Source organism: Rhinopithecus roxellana, chromosome 7 (assembly GCF_007565055.1).
Source record: "Rhinopithecus roxellana isolate Shanxi Qingling chromosome 7, ASM756505v1, whole genome shotgun sequence".
NCBI lineage: Eukaryota > Metazoa > Chordata > Mammalia > Primates > Cercopithecidae > Rhinopithecus > Rhinopithecus roxellana.
In genome coordinates, this window is record NC_044555.1 from 118,455,182 (window position 1) to 118,476,935 (window position 21,754).

The 21,754-nt window shown below is 36.7% G+C and overlaps 1 protein-coding gene across 8 annotated transcripts in view; it reads left to right on the plus strand.

Annotated features, from left to right (window-relative positions):
• The window catches only part of STAG2 (stromal antigen 2), a 145,940-nt gene that overhangs the window by 68,428 nt on the left and 55,758 nt on the right, over positions 1-21,754 (plus strand). For 7 of the 8 annotated variants that reach the window (XM_030933754.1, XM_030933755.1, XM_010354601.1 and 4 more), the window contains exons 4-8: positions 4,161-4,325; positions 10,701-10,797; positions 16,027-16,103; positions 18,617-18,821; positions 20,739-20,890. In XM_030933754.1, coding sequence (XP_030789614.1) covers positions 4,161-4,325; positions 10,701-10,797; positions 16,027-16,103; positions 18,617-18,821; positions 20,739-20,890 — 696 coding nt within the window. Of the gene's footprint in view, positions 1-176; positions 286-4,160; positions 4,326-10,700; positions 10,798-16,026; positions 16,104-18,616; positions 18,822-20,738; positions 20,891-21,754 lie in introns of those variants that run through there. The other variant, XM_030933756.1, reaches the window with a different exon arrangement.

The window sequence follows — 21,754 nt, forward strand, 5'->3', positions numbered from 1 at the left end:
AGTCAATATAATGTAAGTTTAGAGTGTGAGTGGGTTAGCAGTTAGCCTGAGCTGCAGATAACTTGGTGAATGGTTAAATTATTTTGTTGTTTTGGAAAGTACATTTGACTCTGCATGTGTGTAAATACATTATGCAAAAGATAACTTGTTTTTGTTGTTCAGCATTTGTTTTTCAAAATGAATTTTGGATTTATATTGTCTCATGACATACTTTGAAAAAGTCTTAACAATACAGAAGTTTACGATGACCAAAGTGAAATTTTTCCATAACCCTATCACCCGGAGGTAATTTATTCTTTAAACATTTTGATGCACATACTTTTATTCATACACCTATGTATAAACATGATTATAACATTTTGTTTAAGTGGAATCATATGCAGTTTAACGTGCTTTTAAAACTCAATGTTATGTTGTCAACAACTTTCCCATAAGTGAACGTAAAACTCTGTAACTTATTTTTTAAAAATTTTTAAATTTATTTGTTTTTTTGGAGATGGGGTCTCTCTATGTTGCCTAGACCGGAGTGCAGTGACTATTCACTGGCACAGTCATGGCACACTACAGCCTCAAACTCTTGGGCTAAAGGAATTATCCTGCCTCAGCCTCTTGACTGGACTACAGGCACCACAGGCCTGTGCCACAATGCCTGGCTTCTCTGTAATTTCTATTATTTTTTATTTTTGTAGAGATGAGATTTCACTGTGTTCCCCAGGCAGGTCCTGTACTACTGGGCTTAAGCAGTCCTCCTGCCGCATCCTCCCAAAGTGCTGGGATTTACAGGTGTGAGCCACCGCACCCAGCCATTCTCTTTGATTTCTAATTGTGGCACAGCATCACATTTAATGTATGGAATATAATTTTTAATGCTTGGAATATTTTTTGAGTGCTCATAATTCATGTGTTTCATAATTTTGTGTGCTCTCTTATTTCCTTAAAAAGATTTGAGAGAGGGATATGAATAGAAATGTTAACGGCTATTCAAAGATAACCTTAATTCTGTTGGACAGCATACATTAATTTATTAGAAAATCATTTTTTTCCCCATTAACCTACTTTTGCCTTTGATTTAATTTACAAGTTTGGATAAGATTCTTGGTGGCACCTGAGTAGAGGACTCTGAAGTTTTTGTGCCACAGTTTGGTTAAGGATGTATAGCTACTACTGTGGGTGAGGTGTTGGGACAGATCAAGGATTTATTATAATAATAGCAACTGCATTTTGACACTATACTATGTATGTTCCATGTGTTGTGCTAACAGTTTCACATGTTAATCTAATATTTGAACAACTGCGTAGATGAGAAAACACCATTATTTTATAGGTAGGAAACTGAAGTCCAGAAAAGCCCAATGGTTAAAGGATTTGAGCTCAGGTCTGTGCCCTTAACCCTGTATACTATACTACCTCCTAAAGTCTTCATGTAGAAATTTTTTTCTCTCCAAGATTGTACACAGGTTAGGATACTTGCTTTTTGTATAATGCTTCCTTTGTGTTATCACTCCTTGCACATTTTTTTTTTGTAGCACAGCATACCCATTCTGCCATTTTAATTGCCCCAATTAGTTTTTCATACTGACAGGGACTATTGAGGCATTTATTTGATAGATAAACTGCAAATATATAGCTCCATGTTAATTAATGTTTTATTTTTTACTAGTCTACTCTGTTGTAGTTGATCTTTTCTTTCAACCTTATCTCTGAAAATCCTTTTACTGGGGACAAAAGCCTTTCATTGTACAATTAGGAATTAATGAATTAGGTTCACAGAGACTGAATCTCATTTACAGAATATAGCAGTCCCCCTTATTCTCAGGGATACATTCCAAAACCCTAAAACCCCCAGTGGATGCCTGAAACTGTGGATAGTACTAAACCTTGCATATACTACATTTTTTCAATATGGTAACCAAAATGGCTAGTAAGTGACTAATGAGCTGCGGGGATATGCTGGACAAAGGGATGATTCACGTCCTGGGTGGGATACAGCAGGATGATGAGTGATTCTATCATGCTACTCAGAGTGGCGTGCAATTTAAAACTTTTGAACTGTTTATTTCTGGAATTTCCTACTGAGTATTTTTGGACTGCAACAGACCAAGGGTAACTGAAATTGAATAAAGTAAAACCCAGGGGAGGACTACTGTATTGCAAATTAACAAGTAATATGTTTCAGGTGTTGGGAAGGGGTTTAAAGTAACTGTTAAGAGTTGAGTAGTTTTGGACTCTTGGAGGGAGAAGGGACCCTCTGAGGAATAAAGTATGTAAATACCACAGGCTTTCAGTGGAAAGAAATTTGTAGGCATGGCTATAGATCAGAGGTCCACAATCTATGGCTTGTTTTTGTACTGTCCAGGAGCTAAGAATAGTTTATATATATTTTATTTTTTATAGAGATGGGGTCTCGCTCTGTTGACCAGACTTGTCTTGAACTCCTGGCCTTAAGCAATCTTCCCATCTCAGCCTCCCAAAGTATTGGGATTACAGGTGGGAACCACCGCTCCCGGTCCTGTTTTAATATTTATTTATTTATTTTTCGAGATGGAGTCTCGCTCTGTCGCCCAGGCTGTAGTGCAGTGGCATGATCTCAGCTCACTGCAGCCTCTGCCTCCTGGGTTCCAGCAATTTTCCTGCCTCAGCCTCCCTTGTAGCTGGGACTACAAGCGTACGCCACCATGCCTGGCTAATTTTTTGTATTTTAGTAGAGACAGGGTTTCACCGTGTTGCCCAGGCTGGTCTCGAACTTCTGAGCTCAGGCAATCCGCCCACCTCAGCCTCCAAAAGTGCTAGGATTACAGGTGTGAGCCACCATGCTGGGCTGTTTTTATATTTTTAAATAGTTTTAAAAATAAAGAATATGCTACAGAGACTGTATGTGGCCCACAAAGCCTAACATATTTACTATCCAGTACTTTACAGAAAGTTGGCCAATGCTTGCTCTCTAGATCGTAGAGATGTGTTGGTCTAAAAGAGACCTTTAAGAAATCACCAAATCCAGGGGTCAGAATACCTTTCTGTAAAGTATTTTAATTCAACCCTGACATTTGAGAAATGAGGACTCCAAGTTAGGTAATGGCTTGTTTTCTTAAACTATAAGAGCTGTGGGAGGTATTTTTATAGCTTAGGCATATAGGGAACCCTTTCCCTGATTTTTTTGATCTCCCTCCCCCGCCCCAAATACTGACAACTTTTGTTATAATGGGCTTCATTTCCATAGTTTTCATTAATTGAATTTTCATGATGACTAAATGTTGGAGGGAGGCCTAAAACAAGAATGAGATTGATAAACCTACTCCCAATGTTCAGAATTCCTTGTTCAGAGCACTGCAATGATTTCTAAGACTAACAATGCAAATGAAATGTTGAACTGAGTATAAGGTACATATGTGATAACGAGTTTGGTTATTCTTGCTGCCCACTTCAGTCTGCATCCAAAAGCTGCATACGGGAGCAATAAAACTTGGAGACAACTACCTTGATTTACTATGCCCTTGAGATTTCTCTGATTATACTTGAGAGATATTTTTGCAGTGTTTTTCAAACTTTGTTGATATTTTGAGGGCTTTTAAGTCTGTGATTTTATATTACTTTTCAAAATAGATTCAAATCTGTATTTTTTGTCATTGTTTCTATTGGTCTTCCTACCAGATTAAGATTCATGTAACATTTACTGAACTCCTTTTGACATAATTTTTTCATTTTACAGTGATAATAATAGCTGACATTTTTTGACTTTATTAAATGCTGGTATGTTGCTAAGTACTTTGTGGTTTCATTATCACAGCAACCCTATGAGGTAGGCACAGTTTTATCCTCACTTTACAAATTAGAAAAACATCACTGAAACACAGTGTGGTTAAGTAATTTGCCTAAAATCACTCAGCTAATTGTAGCAGAAATTTGCACCCACAGAGTCTGTCTGTCTGCAGAGGCTATGCTTCTAACTACTATGTCGTGTGACACATGGTAGTATACTTGAAAAAATGGACAACACAAAGAGGCTGTCACAGTTATATCATTTTGTTATAAGTAGATGGAATTCTTTAGGGCAAGTTTAAGCATGTTATAATTATATACCCTATCAGCTACTTCTACTGTAGCTGTGTTTTGAACTCTCAAGGATAGTAATGTAACTTAACCGCCTCATATTTTTTTTGCAGACTTGTAAAAAAGGCAAAAAGGGCCCAGCAGAAAAGGGCAAAGGTGGAAATGGAGGAGGAAAACCTCCTTCTGGTCCAAACCGAATGAATGGTCATCACCAACAGAATGGAGTGGAAAACATGATGTTGTTTGAAGTTGTTAAAATGGGCAAGAGTGCTATGCAGGTAAGGTTTATGTTGTTCTTCCCAGTTCATTTGTACATTTTAAACTTTAATGAGTTATATAGAGTGTAGCTCTGATTTTTCTAACTGCATTTTAAACATACACTACTTATTAGAAAAAAGCAACAAAATCATCAGAAAACTCTTGGGATGTATTTCTTCATATATAAGACTTTTATGCTGTGTCTTGATTCATTTTCCACTGCATTTTTTTTTTCTTTTTTCTTTTCTTATTTATTTTATTTTATTTTATTTTTTTGAGACAGAGTCTTGCTCTGTTATCCAGGCTGGAGTATAGTGGCAAAATCTCGGCTCACCACAACCTCCACCTCCTAGGTTCAAGCGATTCTCCTGCCTCAGCCTCCCGAGTAGCTGGGGTTACAGGTACAAACCACCATGCCTGGCTAAGTGTTTTTTTTTTTGTTTTGTTTTGTTTTGTGGGTATTTTCAGTAGAGACGGGATTTCACCATGTTGGCCAGGCTTGTCTCGAACTCCTGGCCTCAAGTAATCTGTCCTCCTTGGACTCCCAAAGTGCTGGGATTACAGGTGTAAGCCACCATGCCCAGCCCATTATTATTTTATTATTGTTTTTTTGAGATGGAGTCTCACTCTGTTGCCCAGGCTGGAGTGCAGTGGCACGATCTCTGCTCACTGCAACCTCTACCTCCTGGGTTCAGGCGATTCTCCTGCCTCAGCCTCCCGAGTAGCTGGGATTACAGGTGCCTGCCACCACGGCTGGCTAGTTTTTGTTTTTTAGTAGAGACGGGGTTTCACCATGTTGGTCATGCTGGTCTTAAACTCCCGACCTCAAGTAATCCACCTTGCTCGGCCTTCCAAAGTGCTGGGATTACAGGCGTGAGCCACCGTGCCTGGCCCCAACACATTATTTTTTTATAATGGCATAAGGTAAAATATAATTTGGTCAAAAATATGCTGATGTAAACCATGGCTATGAGGTCTCAATTTTCCCTGAATTTATATAGATGCCATTAAAATATGAAGTCTTCTACCTATATGGAATTCCTGGTTGAGTGACCTAATATAATTACTATCCACTTTAGTGAACTGAATTATTCTGGTTACTGTTGTCTATTATAAATTTTATTATTTGTGCTTGTTTCTTAATAAAAAGTTGGAGGCATATTAATGTCAAATCATTCGAATTATGTTTTCTCTGCATACTTTTATGACAATAGAAACATTTAGGCTTTATAATGTTGGCTAAGCCCATATGGTTTTAAAAAGTGGACTAAATGCTATACTCAGGGAATATATATGCTTAGTAAAGTTTTAATTTAATTTATAAAAGCTACAGGAAATAGTTTTTTTTTTTGTTGTTTAATTTCAACTTTTAGATACAGGGGTTACATATACAGGTTTGTTACATGAGTATATTGCACCTAGGAAATGAGCGTAGTATCCAGTGGGTAGTTTTTCAGTCCCCACCCCCCACCCCCAGTAGTCCGCAGTGTCTATGTTTCCCACATTTGTGTCCACGTGTGCTCAATATTTAGCTTCCGCTTACAAGTGAGAACATGTGGTATTTGGTTTTCTGTTCCTGCGTTGAATCACTTAGGATTATTGCCTCCAGCTCTACCCATGTTGCTGTGAAAGACACAATTGCATTCTTTTTTATGACTGTGAGGAATAGTATTTCTTCATAGAAATAACTTTAATCAGTGATGGGTGCACATGAATGGTTTTCTGAGAACTGTCCATTCAGGCTTTTTGTTAATAAAAACTGACACAAAAACCTTGTTTAGAAATACAGAATTAGCTTAATATGTGTGGTTTTGTAAATAAAATGTATCAAATGAGACTAATAAAGAACAGTTTTACATGTAAAATGTGAAAATACTTGTTAATTGTTTGAGCTTTCACCAATTTTACGGAGCAAAGAACTTAAAAGGTGCCAGATTTATTCATACCATTCTAATGCACCTTTTTAAATCCGTTTATTAATGTTTGCTTGTATACCATGATTAGAGTGTGGATTCTTTTTCTTGTTTAATGTTTTAAATTACTGTTTTGAATATGTTTGGCTTTTAAAAAATAAATAATGTCTTATTATATTACTGTGCTATGGTTTATTTAGTCATTCCCCAATTTTAAAAATTACTTTTCTCTCTCTAGTTCTCCTTTTGGGTTATTTTTATCAAGAGGATAAATTATTTCAGTTACATTATATTGCATTTCATTACTTTCCTTCTTATTTTTATATTATACCTTTTCTCTGTAATAGTTTGTTCTAAGTAGTTAAATGCACTAATCTTCTTTCTGCTGCTATCTTTTTAACATCAGTGTCTTAGTCCATTTGGGCTGCTATTGTAAAAAACTAACATAGGCCAGGTGTGGCAGCTCACATAATCCCAGCACTTTGGGAGGCTGAGGTGGGTGGATCACCTGAGGTCAGGAGTTTGAGACCAGCCTGCCCAACATAGTGAAACCGCATCTGTACTAAAAATACAAAAATTAGCTGGGCTTGGTGGCTAGCACCTGTAATCACAGCTACTCGGGAGGCTTAGGCAGGAAAATCACTTGAACCCGGGAGGCGGAGGTTACAGTGAGCTGAGATCGCGCCATTGCACTCCAGCCTGGGCAACAAGAGTGAATCCCTGTCTAAACAAACAAACAAACAAACAAACAAACAAACAAAAACAAAAACCCAACATCAACTAGGAGGCTTATAAAAAACAATTTTATTTCTTACAGTTTTGAAGGCTGGGAAGTTCAATATTAGGTGCCTGTAGATTCATTATCTGGTGAGGGCCTGTTTTCTGGTTCATAGATGATATCCTCCTACTGTGTCCTCACATAGTAGAAGGGGCAAAGCAGCTCTCAGGGGCCTCATGATCTAATTGCCGTCTATGGGCTCCACTTCTTAATACCATAACATTGGTGACTACAGTTCAACGTATAGTTTGAACACAAAACCCTGCAGACCACAGCTATGAGAAATCGTGACTCATAATCACTATTAGGCTATTCCATTTTTATCTAAAAATGAATATTTTCTTTATTTTTGTGTTGCTTATGGCTTATCATATTAAGATTGTACCTCTATCTGTGCCTTTTTTTTTCTTTTTTTTATTTTAAGATGGGGTTTCACTCTGTTGCCCAGGCTGGACTTGAACTCCTGGGCTCAAGCAATCCTCCTGCCTCAGCCTCCCCAGTAAGTGGGACTACAGGCACATGTCATTGTGACCAGCTTGGTTTTCTGTTTCGAAATGTGTTTCCCTCTTAAGAGAGAATGTCTGCACTATCTCTCCATTGATTTCCTGGAATCCTTTAGACAATTTTATTTTGTTATATGTGTTCCCAGTTGTGTTACCCTTTTAAAGACCAAATTTGATGGAGGAAGTCCTCTGTTTAGAAACTTCCAAGGGTTCTTACCTAAAATTTCTAGCCCAGATTTCCTTATGCTATATTTTCTGTCCTCCAGTCACAGTATATACTCAGCCCCTAGGCTTTTCTTTTTTGTTTTTCTTGTTGTTTGCAATAGTTTTCTTTTACTCCCCCCTTGCATATCAAATAGGACTGAGTGAATCAAGTGTCAGTCTTCTGAAAAGCATTCTCAGACACTACTACTTTTCTTTTCCAATGTGTTTTTTACCCTTATCTGTTCATTATATAGCACTTATACTGTGCCTGACTTTGATGTTAGATTGCTAATTTTTTGATCAAGGATCATGTATTATTCATTATTTTTGCATTGCCAGGATATACTTATCTCAGTAGTAGTTGTTGTTGTTGTTGTTGTTATTATTATTATTATCATTTGAGACAAGGTCTCACTTTGTCACCCAGACTGGAGTGCAGTGGCGCGATCTTGGCTCACTGCAACCTCTGCCTCCCAGGGTCAAGTGATTCTCGTGCCTCAGCCTCCCAAGTAGCTGGGATTACAGCTGCATGCCATCATGCCCATCTAATTTTTTTTTGTATTTTTTGGTAGAGACTGAGCTTCATCATGTTGGCCAGGCTGGCTTTCTCAGTAATTATAAGTGATAGTCAATAAATACAAGAATGGCTGTTGGTTTAAAACTAATTGTTATGTTTTAAGAATGGAGAAAGTATGCATGTGCCCCCTAATTTTATTATATAACAGATGTTGAATTTTGTTACATAGGTTCTCAGCGTACTATTAGATTAAAAATTTTAAGCATATTTCAATAGCTCACATCATTTTTATTACAGCAGACATTTTCCTAGTGAAAACTCTACTTGATCTTCATGAATTACTTTTTAGTGTGATGTAGTGGTCTCTTTGTAAGAGTTCATTGAATATTTTGCATCTTTATTGATGAGAGTAGCCATGGTTCCAGTTATCTATTGATGATGCATAACAAACCACCCCAAACTTAGTGATATGAAACAACAATCATTTTATTATGCCTAATGATTCTTTGGGTCTGGAATTCAGACAGAACTAAGTGGAGATGACTTGTCTCTGCTTTATGATGTCAAGGGCCTTAGCTGGGACCATTTGAGTGCCTGGCACTAACACAGTTAGGGACTATAATCATTTGGAAGCTTCTTTACTCATGTTTAGTGCCTGGTCTGTAGTGATATGAAGTCTGGGCTTAGCCAGAACTGTTAGCATACTTACAAATGGCCATTCTATGTGGCTAGGGCTTCTTACAGTATGGCGTCTGGGTTTAGAGAGAGTGTCCTGAGAGTAGTGTCCAGTTTGCTAGTGCTCCAAGAGACCAGTGCAGTTGCTGCCTGGCGTTCTGTGGCCTAATTTTGGAAGCATCACTGCATTCTGTACTAGAGAAGATGACATAGACCCTCTTACTGGGGAGCAACGTCCAATAATTTGGGGCCATGTTTTAAAACTGTCATAATCTCTATGATATATTCTTTTGCTGTTTATTGCCTATATCATATTTGGGAAAAATACTGAGCACATTTCTTTTGTTAATTATGTTGATTAATATAAACAAGCTGTTGGAAATACAAAAAAGTAGAAATTAAGTAAGATTTTAGAATAATTCCAGTCTATCTGAACCAGGTATTTCTTAGATATTTTTCCTCGATTTATTTTTATTGTGTAATCATAGTATCTTTTTTGAACATTAAATTCTACATATTTTAGTCATTGTTTGTACTGGATTTCCTATTTATTGGTGTATAACTTAGAAACATTTCCCTCTCCTAACCTTTTGTTTTTTACGCTAGCTCTTGTTTATCATCTTGATTTTATTTAATTTGCTGTATTTAAAAATTGTTTTTTGTTGTTGTTTGTTTGTTTTTTGGAGACAGAGTCTCGCTCTGTTGCCCAGGCTGGAATGCAGTGGTGCGACCTCGGCTCACTGCAACCTTCGTCTCCCGGGTTCAAGTGATTCTTCTGCCTCAGCCTCCCGAGTAGCTGGGATTATAGGCATGCGCTACCACACCCAGCTAATTTTTGTATTTTTAGTAGAGACGGGGTTTCACTGTGTTGAGCTCTCTAACTCCTGACCTCAAGTGATCCGCCGGCCTCAGCCTCCCAAAGTGCTGAGATTATAGGTGTGAGCTACCGCACCCGGCCTAAAAATTTAAAATCAGTTTTGTCATTCCCTCTCTTGCCCCCAAATGAATAAAGTATTCCTTTTATTTTTTAGTTCTACCCTATTTTCTTTTTAAAGAAATAACCATATTGAGTTATATTTACCATACTATAAAATTTACCCTTTAGAGTGCAAATTCAGAGTTGTACAGCCTCCATTAGGATATAATTTTAGAATATTTTATTTATTTTTATTATTTTTTTTTGAGATGAAGTCTCACTGTGTTGCCCAGGTTGGGGTACAGTGGTGTGATCTTGGCTCACTGCAACTTCCACCTCCTGGATTCAAGCGATACTCCTGCCTCAGGCTCCTGAGTAGTTGGGATTACAGGCATGCACCACCACGCCTGGCTAATTTTTGTATTTGTAGTAGATACAAGGTTTTACCGTACCATGTCAGCCAGGCTGGTCTCGAACTCTTAACTTCAAGTTTTCCACTCACCTCGGCCTCCCAAAGTTCTGGGATTATAGACATGAGCCAGCACACCTGGCCTGTATTAATTATTTGAAATTCTCTCCTTCCTTTAATGTCACTGAGAAATCACAAGTAATTATACTTGATAGAATTGAGTTCCATAGTTTCTACATTCTTTTCAATGCAAAATAAATAGAATATTGATATGTCATTTTGTGTTATCAGATAGTTGTTTTACTGAATTCAATTCTATTTTATTATTGTTAAAATTGAACTTTAAATTTCAGTGTGTAAGTATTTATATTAAAGTAATGTGATACTATATAATCTTAAATTTTATGACTTTATCAGACTTAATTGATTTTGAGAAAATTAGGAGAAGCCAATGATTTTATTTTTTTCCCTCTACTGTAGTCGGTGGTGGATGATTGGATAGAATCATACAAGCATGACCGAGATATAGCACTTCTTGACCTTATCAACTTTTTTATTCAGTGTTCAGGCTGTAAAGGTAAGTAAGATATATTTATTTTGAAATCAGCAGCTCTCAAATAGTCACTTCATTGTTCCACCTAAAGAGATGTTGTTAGCACTTTACATGGTAAATAACGCTAAGGCATTATTTGCATCATATCCATACAAAATTTATAAGGAAAAAAGAGCAAAGGACAAAGTAAGAGAGAAAGTCTATTGACAAAGTTTTATTCATATGTGAAAGTTATCTGAAAACTTAGCAGTTTATAATTGTTATGTTACTTTTATTAGATGTATTTCCCACTTTCAGCATCTGGTTTTAGGAACAAAGAAATGGATTAAGAAGGGAGGAGGGGCCGGGCGCGGTGGCTCAAGCCTGTAATCCCAGCACTTTGGGAGGCCGAGACGGGCGGATCACGAGGTCAGGAGATCGAGACCATCCTGGCTAACACGGTGAAACCCCGTCTCTACTAAAAATACAAAAAAACTAGCCGGGCGAGGTGGCGGGCGCCTGTAGTCCCAGCTACTCGGGAGGCTGAGGCAGGAGAATGGCATAAACCCGGGAGGCGGAGCTTGCAGTGAGCTGAGATCTGGCCACTGCACTCCAGTCCGGGCGACAGAGCGAGACTCCGCCTCAAAAAAAAAAAAAGGGGGGGGGGGAGGAGGAAGATAATGAAGAGATACAGGTTCAGATGACAGGGAATTATACAGTGTAGGGAGTTAAAAAGTGCCATGAATAACAGTGAGTAAGTAAGCAAGCAAGTAAGTAAGTTACATTAAATAAGTTAAATAAGGTATTGATGAAATTGACATTTCTTCTAAAAGGTAAAGAAATTTCGTTGTGTGTAGTGGTGTTACTTTAAAAACATTTGGAACTGGGAATTATGAAAGTACAAAATACAGAAATTTCTTCCCTAAGACAGAAGTATTTAGGACAAACATTTGGCAGGGGGACAAAATTATGTAAGTTGGGGAGTCATATATCCTCATGGATCAATAAATGAGTCAGTCAAGATTACGGGCAGGTTCTGATGTATCTGGTGTCTTCTAATACTTAGCTCATCCTTGAAATTTCAGATGATGCTCAGGCAAACACATTTTATGGAGATTTCTGGGTGTACTTTTTTTTTTTAATGAAAGTGGCATCAAAAACATTAGCGCATTAGAAATTGGGAGAGAAGGTTGCTTAAAAATAGATATAAAACATTAAGGTGGTAAAGAATGATTTATTTAAACAAATGCAGAAAACGAATTGTAAGAAGCAATTCAATTCTGCAGTATTCCTTTAAAGATACCGTAATATCTTTGAAAAACAACTAACATTGGCATTTTGAGTTTGATCACGACATTCAGTGTAGTATGTGTATTAAATGTTACCTGTCTGTGAGGCCTGAAAGAGACAAATATATTAAATTCTTGAGCCTGTGATCTTTATAATGTCACTAAGGTGTTGAGAAATGTAAAAAATTGTCTTAATTATAGCGTATAGAAAGCTGCCTAGTTTACTTCATTTGCCTTAAAAAAAGTAGCTTTATTTCAATATTAGAAAATTCAGTTGACTTCTGCTCAGAGGAGATGTTGTTGTGATGTTACTATGGTATCCTTAAGGTTCTGAACCAGGTTGACTGTTTAAAGATGAACTCTACTAAAATTATTTTTGCCTATATTCAGTCATTTTTTTCTGGGGTAGGATGGATACAAGTACCTGCTTGTTGTGTCATAAAATCAAGGGCTATGTCCTTTCTCATTAAACTCTTTGCAAATAGAAGGTTGAGTGCATACAACTGAACAGGGGCCGGAAATAATGTAACGAGTTGAAATTTTAAATCTTAAGTCTCCCCTTTTATTTTTTTTTTTTATTATTATTTTTAGAGAGAGTCTTGTTCTTTCACCCAGGCTGGAGTGTAGTGTCGTGATCATGGCTCACTGCACCCTCTACCTCCTGGGCTCAGGTGATCTCCCACCTCAACATCCTGGGTAGCTGGGATAATAGGCTCACGACAACACGCCCAGCTAATTTTTTGTTTTTGTTTTTATTTTTTGTGGACATAGGGTTTTGCCATGTTGCCCAGGCCTCAAATTATCCTCTTGCCTCATCCTCCGAAATAGCTGGGGCTACAGGCGTGCACCACCATGCCCAGTTAATTTTTATTTTTTGTGGAGACAGATCTGGCTATGTTGCCCAGGCTGATCTTCAATCTCCTAACCTCAGGCAGTCGTCCCACCTCGGCCTCCAAAGTGCTGGGATTACAGGCATGAGCCACCTTACTGGCATGAGCTATTTTTTTTTTAATTTAATTTTTTTTTTTTTTTTGTAGAGACAGGTCTTTCTCGTTGCCCAGGCTGGTTTCGATCTCCTAGCCTGAAGAAGTTGTCCTACCTTGGTCTCCCAAAGTGCCAGGATTACAGGTGTGAGCCACCACTCCCGCCTGAGTTTCTTAATTAGGCTTCTGAGTTGTAGTTGTTTTTAAAGCAAGGCCACAGAGCATGTTTCCTTTGTCAAATTCATTCCTGTTTTGGCATCAGTTTGTTTACAAATCAGGAGCTTGCTAACTCAACATTTGGACCTTGTCACAAGTGAGTTTGTCAAGATTTCTAAAAACTTAAGGTATTGAAGACTTAAATTGTAAGGTAAATTTGAGCACTGCTGCAGTATTTATCTTGGAATCAGGCAATCTGCATGAAGGGAAATTTACTATATAATCAAAGATAAAGCCATTAATTACTTATACACACAAAATTATTTTGATGTAATTCTTTTATAAATGACTTAGAAACTTCTTTAAGTATAGTTATTGTAATTTAACATTTCCTGCAGACCCAAGGTTGTTACAAGCATCAGTTATTTTTCTATAATACAGTGGTGGCTCCTGCAGCTGTTGAAGCATGGAGGGATGTTTAGCCCTATGCTGCTCCTGACTGCTCGGTGGTGATTCTGTGGCCAGTGTTTTCTTCTTTTTTTCCTAGTCAGCTGTCACTTTTCTGTTTTTCTTTCTTTTTCTTTTAAGACAGTGACAGGATCTTGCTATATCACTTTTAGATTTACCGGATTTTAGCAGTCTTGGTAAAAAAAAGTCCCCCACATTTTTAAGGCAGCAGGCTCCGGCCTTATGTCCTAATGGTGGCTTCATACCTGCCTCAAAAGTTAAATGAATGGAATTTGTGATGGCTACTTTCTATTCTGCTTTGAGGTCTTTTTCTGCTTGTTTTTGGGTTTCTGGATGTCTTGTGGTTTATGAGAAGGGGGAGGAGCTTTAGAAATGAGGGATTGTTGAAAAGTATGCAGTATGTTTGCTTCGAGATATATTTATATGTAAATGTTAATTTCACAGAAATGTTCAGGCCTTTAGTTACTTTTCTTTCTCTAGCATTCCCAGGTATACAGCACCTGGGTATGAAGTATGGGAAGGTTTTGAAGAGATACACATGATTCTAGATTAAAAACAAAAGCCTTTCAAAAGGTTTTTGAGAGTGTGTGTTTCCCCTCCCCTCCCCTCCCCTCCCCTCCCTCCCCTCCCCCCCCTCCCCTCCCCTCCCCTCCCCTCCTCTCCTCTCCTCTTTTTTTTTTTGAGACAGAGTCTCACTGTGTTGCCCAGGTTGGAGTGCAGAGGTGTGATCTTGGCTCACTGCAAGCTCTGCCTCCCAGACTCAAGTGATTCTCCTGCCTCAGCCCCCCAAGTAGCTGGGATTACAGGCACGCACCACCACACCCGGCTAATTTTTGTATTTTTAGTAGAGATGGGGTTTCACCATGTTGGCCAGGCTGGTCTCGAACTCCAGACCTCAAGTGACCCGCCCGCCTTAGCCTCCCAAAGTGCTAGGATTACAGTCATGAGCCACTGCATCCAGCAGAGAGTGTGTTTCTTTAGCCAGATAAATGGTGCTTTCTCCTGAGTTCATCAACTTTTTAAAACAATCATTTGGTTTTGTTTTTTTTTTTTTAAGTTGTGGTAAGTAAGGATTCTTCTAGGGTACCACTAGAAATTAATCTTACCCAGATAAGAGGGAGGCAGCATGATTTAGGTAAATAGTCTCAGACAAATTATTTAATTTCTTTTAGCTTTATCCTAAGCCTTAGTTTCCTCATCTGTGAAGCTGGGATTATGGTTTTACAACTATGTATATACACAGGCGTGCACACACACACACATGCATGCATATACAAAATATTGCTCTGGTCAGTTGAAAAAAATCTATGTTAATTATATCCAGTTCTTATTTATAAATCTCATCTTCCTGTACCAAGACATTCTTCTCTTAGATATTACTGTATTTATGGTATTTCTACTGAGAAGACTGGTAAGCAAATAATTCAACAATAAAAACAGGATTTTGAAAATCTAGTATTTACGTTGATTACCCCTGCCCCCATCTCTCTATTTCTCAGTCTGATGCCCCATCAGTGGAAGTTCGTGTATATCTTCTTACTGCACGCTAGAAATTCCCTTTCTGATGTTTGGTCTCCACCTGACTAATGTTTTACTACTTCTAATGTGCACCCTTTCTTTTTTCCTCTCCCATCCTCCTGTGTAAGATTCTAAAGGTCCTTATCAAATTGTTTCTCTTTGACATAGTTCTTGATTTTCTAGCTTATAACATGTGTGGTTTTTCTGGTGGGAGTGGAGTCAGAGCTACAGCATTTCTTTGGCATTTCCACACATCAGGGCATCAGTTATGTACTACCTTTGACAGTTTACTTCTTTTTCTTTTTGGTATTCTTTAGTTTTAACTTTTAAGTAGATTACAGGCATCTAGGTGGGCGGGAACTACAATTTACTACTTAACTCTTTTAGAGGATGTTAGGATATAGTTACCTTACACGCAATAGCGCTTAATAAAGAAGCTTGACTAAAGTGAACTCTAGCTTTTAACTCTTTTCCTTGTCTTCAGCTTCATTCCCAAGGTTTTAAGTGTTATACTAGATGCTATCTCACTCTTGATAACATATGGTTTATGTTAAAGAGACAAAGCCAATATAAATATTACAGCATGAGTAAAGTCAGTCAGGTAGAAATGGCCAAAGTTAATTGTGTTAGGAAAAAAGATCTGTCAGAAGTGTGGGGCTGTTTTCTTGTGCATATTGAGAATAGATAGCATTTATTTATAGATTAGAGTATCATGGTGAAGATCATTAGATGATGGTGGAAGAAGTATGCCTTTTATTGTGTAACCATAGACTTCTTAGTGTTAGAGACTTACTTGGAAGTTTTCTTTATTTTTTTTTTAATCACATCATATATTAACTTCTGACATTTGCAAATTTCAGGAGTTGTCACAGCAGAAATGTTTAGACATATGCAGAACTCTGAGATAATTCGTAAAATGACTGAAGAATTCGATGAGGTAACTTACTACCTTAAGTGTTTTGATAACTTATACATGTTTATCTTGACTTATTTTTGAAAGTATTATTAAATTGTAAGCATTAGGCTGGGCACGGTGGCTCATGCCTGTAATCCCACACTTTCAGAGGCCGAGGCAGGCAGATCACCTCAGGTCAGGAGTTCGAGACCAGCCTGACCAATATGGTGAAATCCTGTCTGTACTAAAAATACAAAAAAAATTAGCCAGGTGTCGTGGCGTGCACCTGCAGTCCCAGCTACTTGGGAGGCTGAGACAGGAGAATTGCTTGAACCTGGGAGGTGGAGGTTGCAGGGAGCTGAGATCACGCCACTGTACTTCAGCCTGGGCAACAGAGCGAGACTCCGTCAAAAAAAAAAGAAAAAAAAAATTGTAAGCATTAATGTTGTAAATAAGAGCTTTGGCATTAGATTTAATCAAATGATGCCTGTGCGACCTTTGGCAGGTTGTTGTCTTAGTATCAGTTTTTTGGTTTTTTTTTTTCTTTTTTCCTGATACAGAGTCTTGCTCTGTTGCCCAGGCTGGAGTGCAGTGGCATGATCTCGACTCACTGTAACCTCCGCCTCCCGGGTTCAAGCAATTTTCCTGCCACAGCCTTCCAAGTAGCTGGGATTACAGGCACCCGCCACCACTCCTGAATAATTTCTGTATTTTTAGTAGAGATGGGGGTTGAGTGGTGTGGGTTTACCATGTTGGCCACTCTGGTCGCGAACTCCTGACCTCAAGTGATCTGCCCACCTTGGCCTCCCAAAGTGCTGGGATTGCAGCAGGTAGGCGCCACTGCGTCTGGCCAGTATCAATTTCATTATCTGTAAAATGGGCCTAATAGTACTTTACTCATAAGGCTGTTACGAAGATTGAATTGAGTAATGTTTGAAAATTGCTTAACATTTTACAGTTCCCAGAACATAGCAAGAACTTAATAAATGGTAGTTACTATTGCCAAAAATGAAAATTTCAAGGAAGAATATAATAACATATCCTGGAATGTTGTAAAAGGAAGATTTCAGCAATATTTAGGGAACCTGATAGCTAGGGCAAAGGAGTATATAGATATTTTTATTGTTTAAAAGCTCTTAAGAACAACAAAGATTACCTATTAGTTTAGACTGAGTTGTCCCCCACTTACCTCCCTAGGGCTAGATTGAGTTGATTCTTTATTACAGTGAGCTCTTTGAAGTATCGTTACCAATAAATACATGTATAGATTTATTATAAATTAAGCTTCTTCAAGGAAGGAATTTGGGCTTGTTTGGGTCACTGCTGTATTTCAGCGCCAGTAGCTTTACTCTTCCAAAATTTTTCACTGTGGGTTTTCAATTAGAAAACCTTGTCTGATTTGAGTTATATTTGGTCTTTTTTTTCTTGCTTACTCTGATGAAGGAGCGTTGAACTATTATTCTAAAAGATAGATGAGTTAAAATGGCTTTGATGATCCCTATGTGCTATTAATCACTCCCCAAGTAGTTGAGAAGTAATTTTGAATAGTGGTATTTTTTACCCTTTTAATATTAAATGTTTTAGTGAGAACTTTCTCACTAAAAGGAAACAGCTATTTGAGATGATTGTCCTGAAATATGATTTGAAAATGTCAGCAAACCAAGTTGCTAACAATTAAGATGCTGTATTTCAATATAGTCACTAAATTAGCTAATCAGAAAATACCAAGAAAACTCTTTTGTGGAATATCAGGACCTTGTTCTCAGATGAGACTCAACTGCACTTACATGTGACATGACTTAAGATTTTAAAAAATGTTCTGTTAACAAAAATTAATTTTTAAAATTTACTAAACTGTACTGATAAAATTACCTTACATCTCTAGGATGCTCTTGTCAGAGACCATTACTTTTAGATGTTCTAAATGGTATTGGTCTCTGCTTTTATTTCTGAGTATTTTATTGTTTTTAATGATTTGTGGAGAATCTCAATTTACCCTGAGACTAGAGAATGCCTTCTTGTGCAAAGGAAAACCAGAGTACCAGTCTTCCAAGGCATTACTAGCTACATTTCCATTTCTTTAAAAAATTATGATTGTTTATATCTGTTGACTGTGTGATGTATTTGAAGCTAATGTTTTGTTGATTTATATATCACATCATTTTATTAGATTGAGAATATGATTTCCATCATTTTGAATCTATTTAAAAATATAATTTTGGTTTGGTTTGGGTTTGCTTTTGCTTTGTATCTGTGCTTATCACAAGGATGTTTTGCTTTGATGAGGGAGGCTTTTTAAAATTTTTAACCTGAGTAATTAGTATATATTTTCATTGGTTAAAGTGAATTCAGAATACCTATTTTGATCTTAAAGAGCCAGAGTATTCAGAGGTACCCCTACCTTTATATATTGTTCTCTTGCCTACTTTGAGGATTTATTGGAGAAGAAAGGTGAGAGATACCTTTTCATGCTTTTGTCCAGGGTATTTCAAAAGCAAGTGGTATGTTAAGTCATGCATTCTAAATGAAATTGCTGTTTTAAATTTTTGTTTTAGGATAGTGGAGATTATCCACTTACCATGGCCGGTCCTCAGTGGAAGAAGTTCAAATCCAGTTTTTGTGAATTCATTGGTGTGTTAGTACGGCAATGTCAATATAGTATCATATATGATGAGTATATGATGGATACAGTCATTTCACTTCTTACAGGATTGTCTGACTCACAAGTCAGAGCATTTCGACATACAAGCACCCTGGCAGGTCAGTATTTAGAAATTTCGTCTTAGATTTGAGATGAAAAAGATTCTCATTGAAAGAGAAAGGAAATAACAGAGATACAAATTAATTAATTTTATTTATAAAGTGACCAATAAGAGGACAGTCCCCTCATCCCTCCTGCGAATTACTGGTAATGGGATGGTAATTTCAGTTTCGATTTTGTGAAGGTATACTATAACTAGTACATGGTGATTTTCTTGTATACTATGCATACTGTGCCACAGCAGGGGAGAATGGGACGATAGGTATGCATTGGATTATTGAAAAATACTATGCCACAAGAAGGGAAAATTGGATGATAGGTATGTATTGGGTTTTTGAAAGATATGTTACCAGGGAAGATATTGACAGCAGATTTGGAGATATCATCACAGTCATTTTGGATATGTGATCCTGATGACCATATAGTTTGTCTTTGGTGTGCATTGCCTCTCCAGGTAGGATAGACCCTACTGGATGATGCCTATTCTTTCAGTCACACTGCAAAAAGTTGATTTCTCTTAGTTTCTGGGTAACTTTAGGCTGGGGCAAATTCTTTGTTCTTTAAAGTTTGATTAAATGAGGTATATTTTTATACCTCATAAAATCTATTAGTTTCTCTTTTGTGCTTAAGGTGAAATTGGTGATACACTGTTTTTGAATATGTTGTTTTTGAGTTTCAATAAATAAAATAGGCACTGTTATGATAGTATTCTGAATCTTCTGAATCTTAATGATATTTTGATTTTTAACTAAAAAACTTCATATACTCTGTGGTTTGTTTTTCATTTAGAAGATTTTCTCAAATGATTAAATCTATGATTAAAGATATGCTTCTAAGTCCTTCATTATTAAAGAGAAAATGCAGTTTCCTATATGTTGTTTTTGTTTTTACGTTTGAAGTCAGAAAACATGAATGTGATCTTGCTTTATGCACTTAAGGTAGCAATGTCAAGAACTTGATGGCTAAAGTAAATTGAAACAAAGATTATGGTGCAAGATGGATACTTGTAGATCAGAGTGACAAACTGGATTGCTGGGAGCATGAAATTAACTTAGAGCAGAAAATTGGGAAATCTTTCTTTAAGAGAGCCAACAGCCACAAATTTAAGATGTAATTTTATTGTTGTTATATCGTGCAATGCACTAAGTCTGAGAAGTAGTCTGGAGTAAGCTAAAGAAAGCAAAAAGTGATCAGATCTTTCAGTTAATAAATTTTAAATCCCAGGCAATAAGAATCTTTTATCAGGAGTAAGAGTTTAGTAACAGAAGGTAGAGATCTGGAGGAAGTTTTATGAAAAAGCACTTTAATTAAGTGACATTTTGCCCTTTATACTTTTGACTTTCCATGGAGATCTGTTCACAATTTCATCAGTCATGTTATAGAGTAAAATGAAAGGAAAGCAAATACTGATAAAATTCCTCAACATTTTCATAAAATATAATTTGATGTAAAGCCATCAAGTTCCTTTTAATTACTGAGATAGCTAAATAACTTCTGTGTGAACTAAAATTTACTTTAGAAGGTGAATTATGATCTATGAAAATGATTATTTTAGGGAACATATTATAGAATAATGGAATTTAAGGATAGTCTGGAGTCAGATTGCCTTGGTTTAAATCCTGGTTTGACTGCTTATATGAACTGAGGCAAATTTTAAAATTTCCCTGAGCTTCAATTTTGCCATGAATGAAATGGGTATAATACTTTTGAGAGGGCCATTGTGAGGATTAGGAGATAATTCCTGAAAAGCTGTTTTATTTTTTGTTATTTTATTGTTGTCATTTGTAGCAGCTGCATTTTTCTTTTGTTAGAAGCAGATTAGCTCATTTCTGCTTAATTTTTATATTTGATCTTAAATTGTAAATTTTTGTATCTGATAGATTAATTTCACCATACTTTTACTCTTTAAAAAATAGCTATGAAGTTGATGACAGCTTTGGTGAATGTGGCACTAAATCTTAGCATTAATATGGATAATACACAAAGACAATATGAAGCAGAACGGAATAAAATGATTGGAAAACGAGCCAATGAGAGGCTAGAACTCCTTCTACAAAAGCGGAAAGAGGTAAACTTTTATATTGAATATTTAGGCTATTGTGTGACCAACTTGGTCACCATTAATTAGTATATAACTTTGCTAGTAGCTCAGATAATTGTTTTTGAAATATTTAAATGTAAATAACATTTCAAACTATTTGCCCAACAAAATTCTGATGAATATCCATGCCAACAATACTGTTTTCTTATTTTCAGTCTGCGTGGACTACTATTAAGAGTAATGGGCTTTAAGTAAGGGGACTGGGGTTAGTCTGACAAGTTGTTTTAAGCTTTAGTATTATTCATCTCTACGGTGAAAAACCTTTTGTCAGGATGAAAAGAGGTTTCACAATTAAAATCACTTTGAAAAATAAAATCACTTTGAAAAATAGCATAAGCTGTTTATTACTATCTAAATCAGTGTTTTTTATACAGTAGAAGGCATTTGTTTAACATTAATGACTGACCACCAAATTCAGCTTTGAATGAGGAAAATAATTTTTTCAGCCTTATGCAAAATAACAGTAAATGAAATCTTTTGATGCTGCGGCTGTAATTTAAATTCTTTCTTCATTGGTGATAAACTATTTTGCTATCTCATAATGGAGATGTTTGTTTTCATATCAAATAGGCAAAGTCTAATTTTTCAAAAATATTAGGAATGCAGTTGAGTTCAATAGTTATCGTGGTAATCTATGAATTATTGACCTGATTCTGAAATTTTTTGAGGGGGGAAATTAGTAGCTAATTTTAAATTGGTTATTTCCAAAATAGTTAATAACTTTAAAACATATCCAGACTCAAGAAAACTAAGAAAAATTGTGCTCATATTTCCCCCATGTCTAAATTCCTCATCTTTTTCATATAATTTGAAATAAAGTATTGATACTTT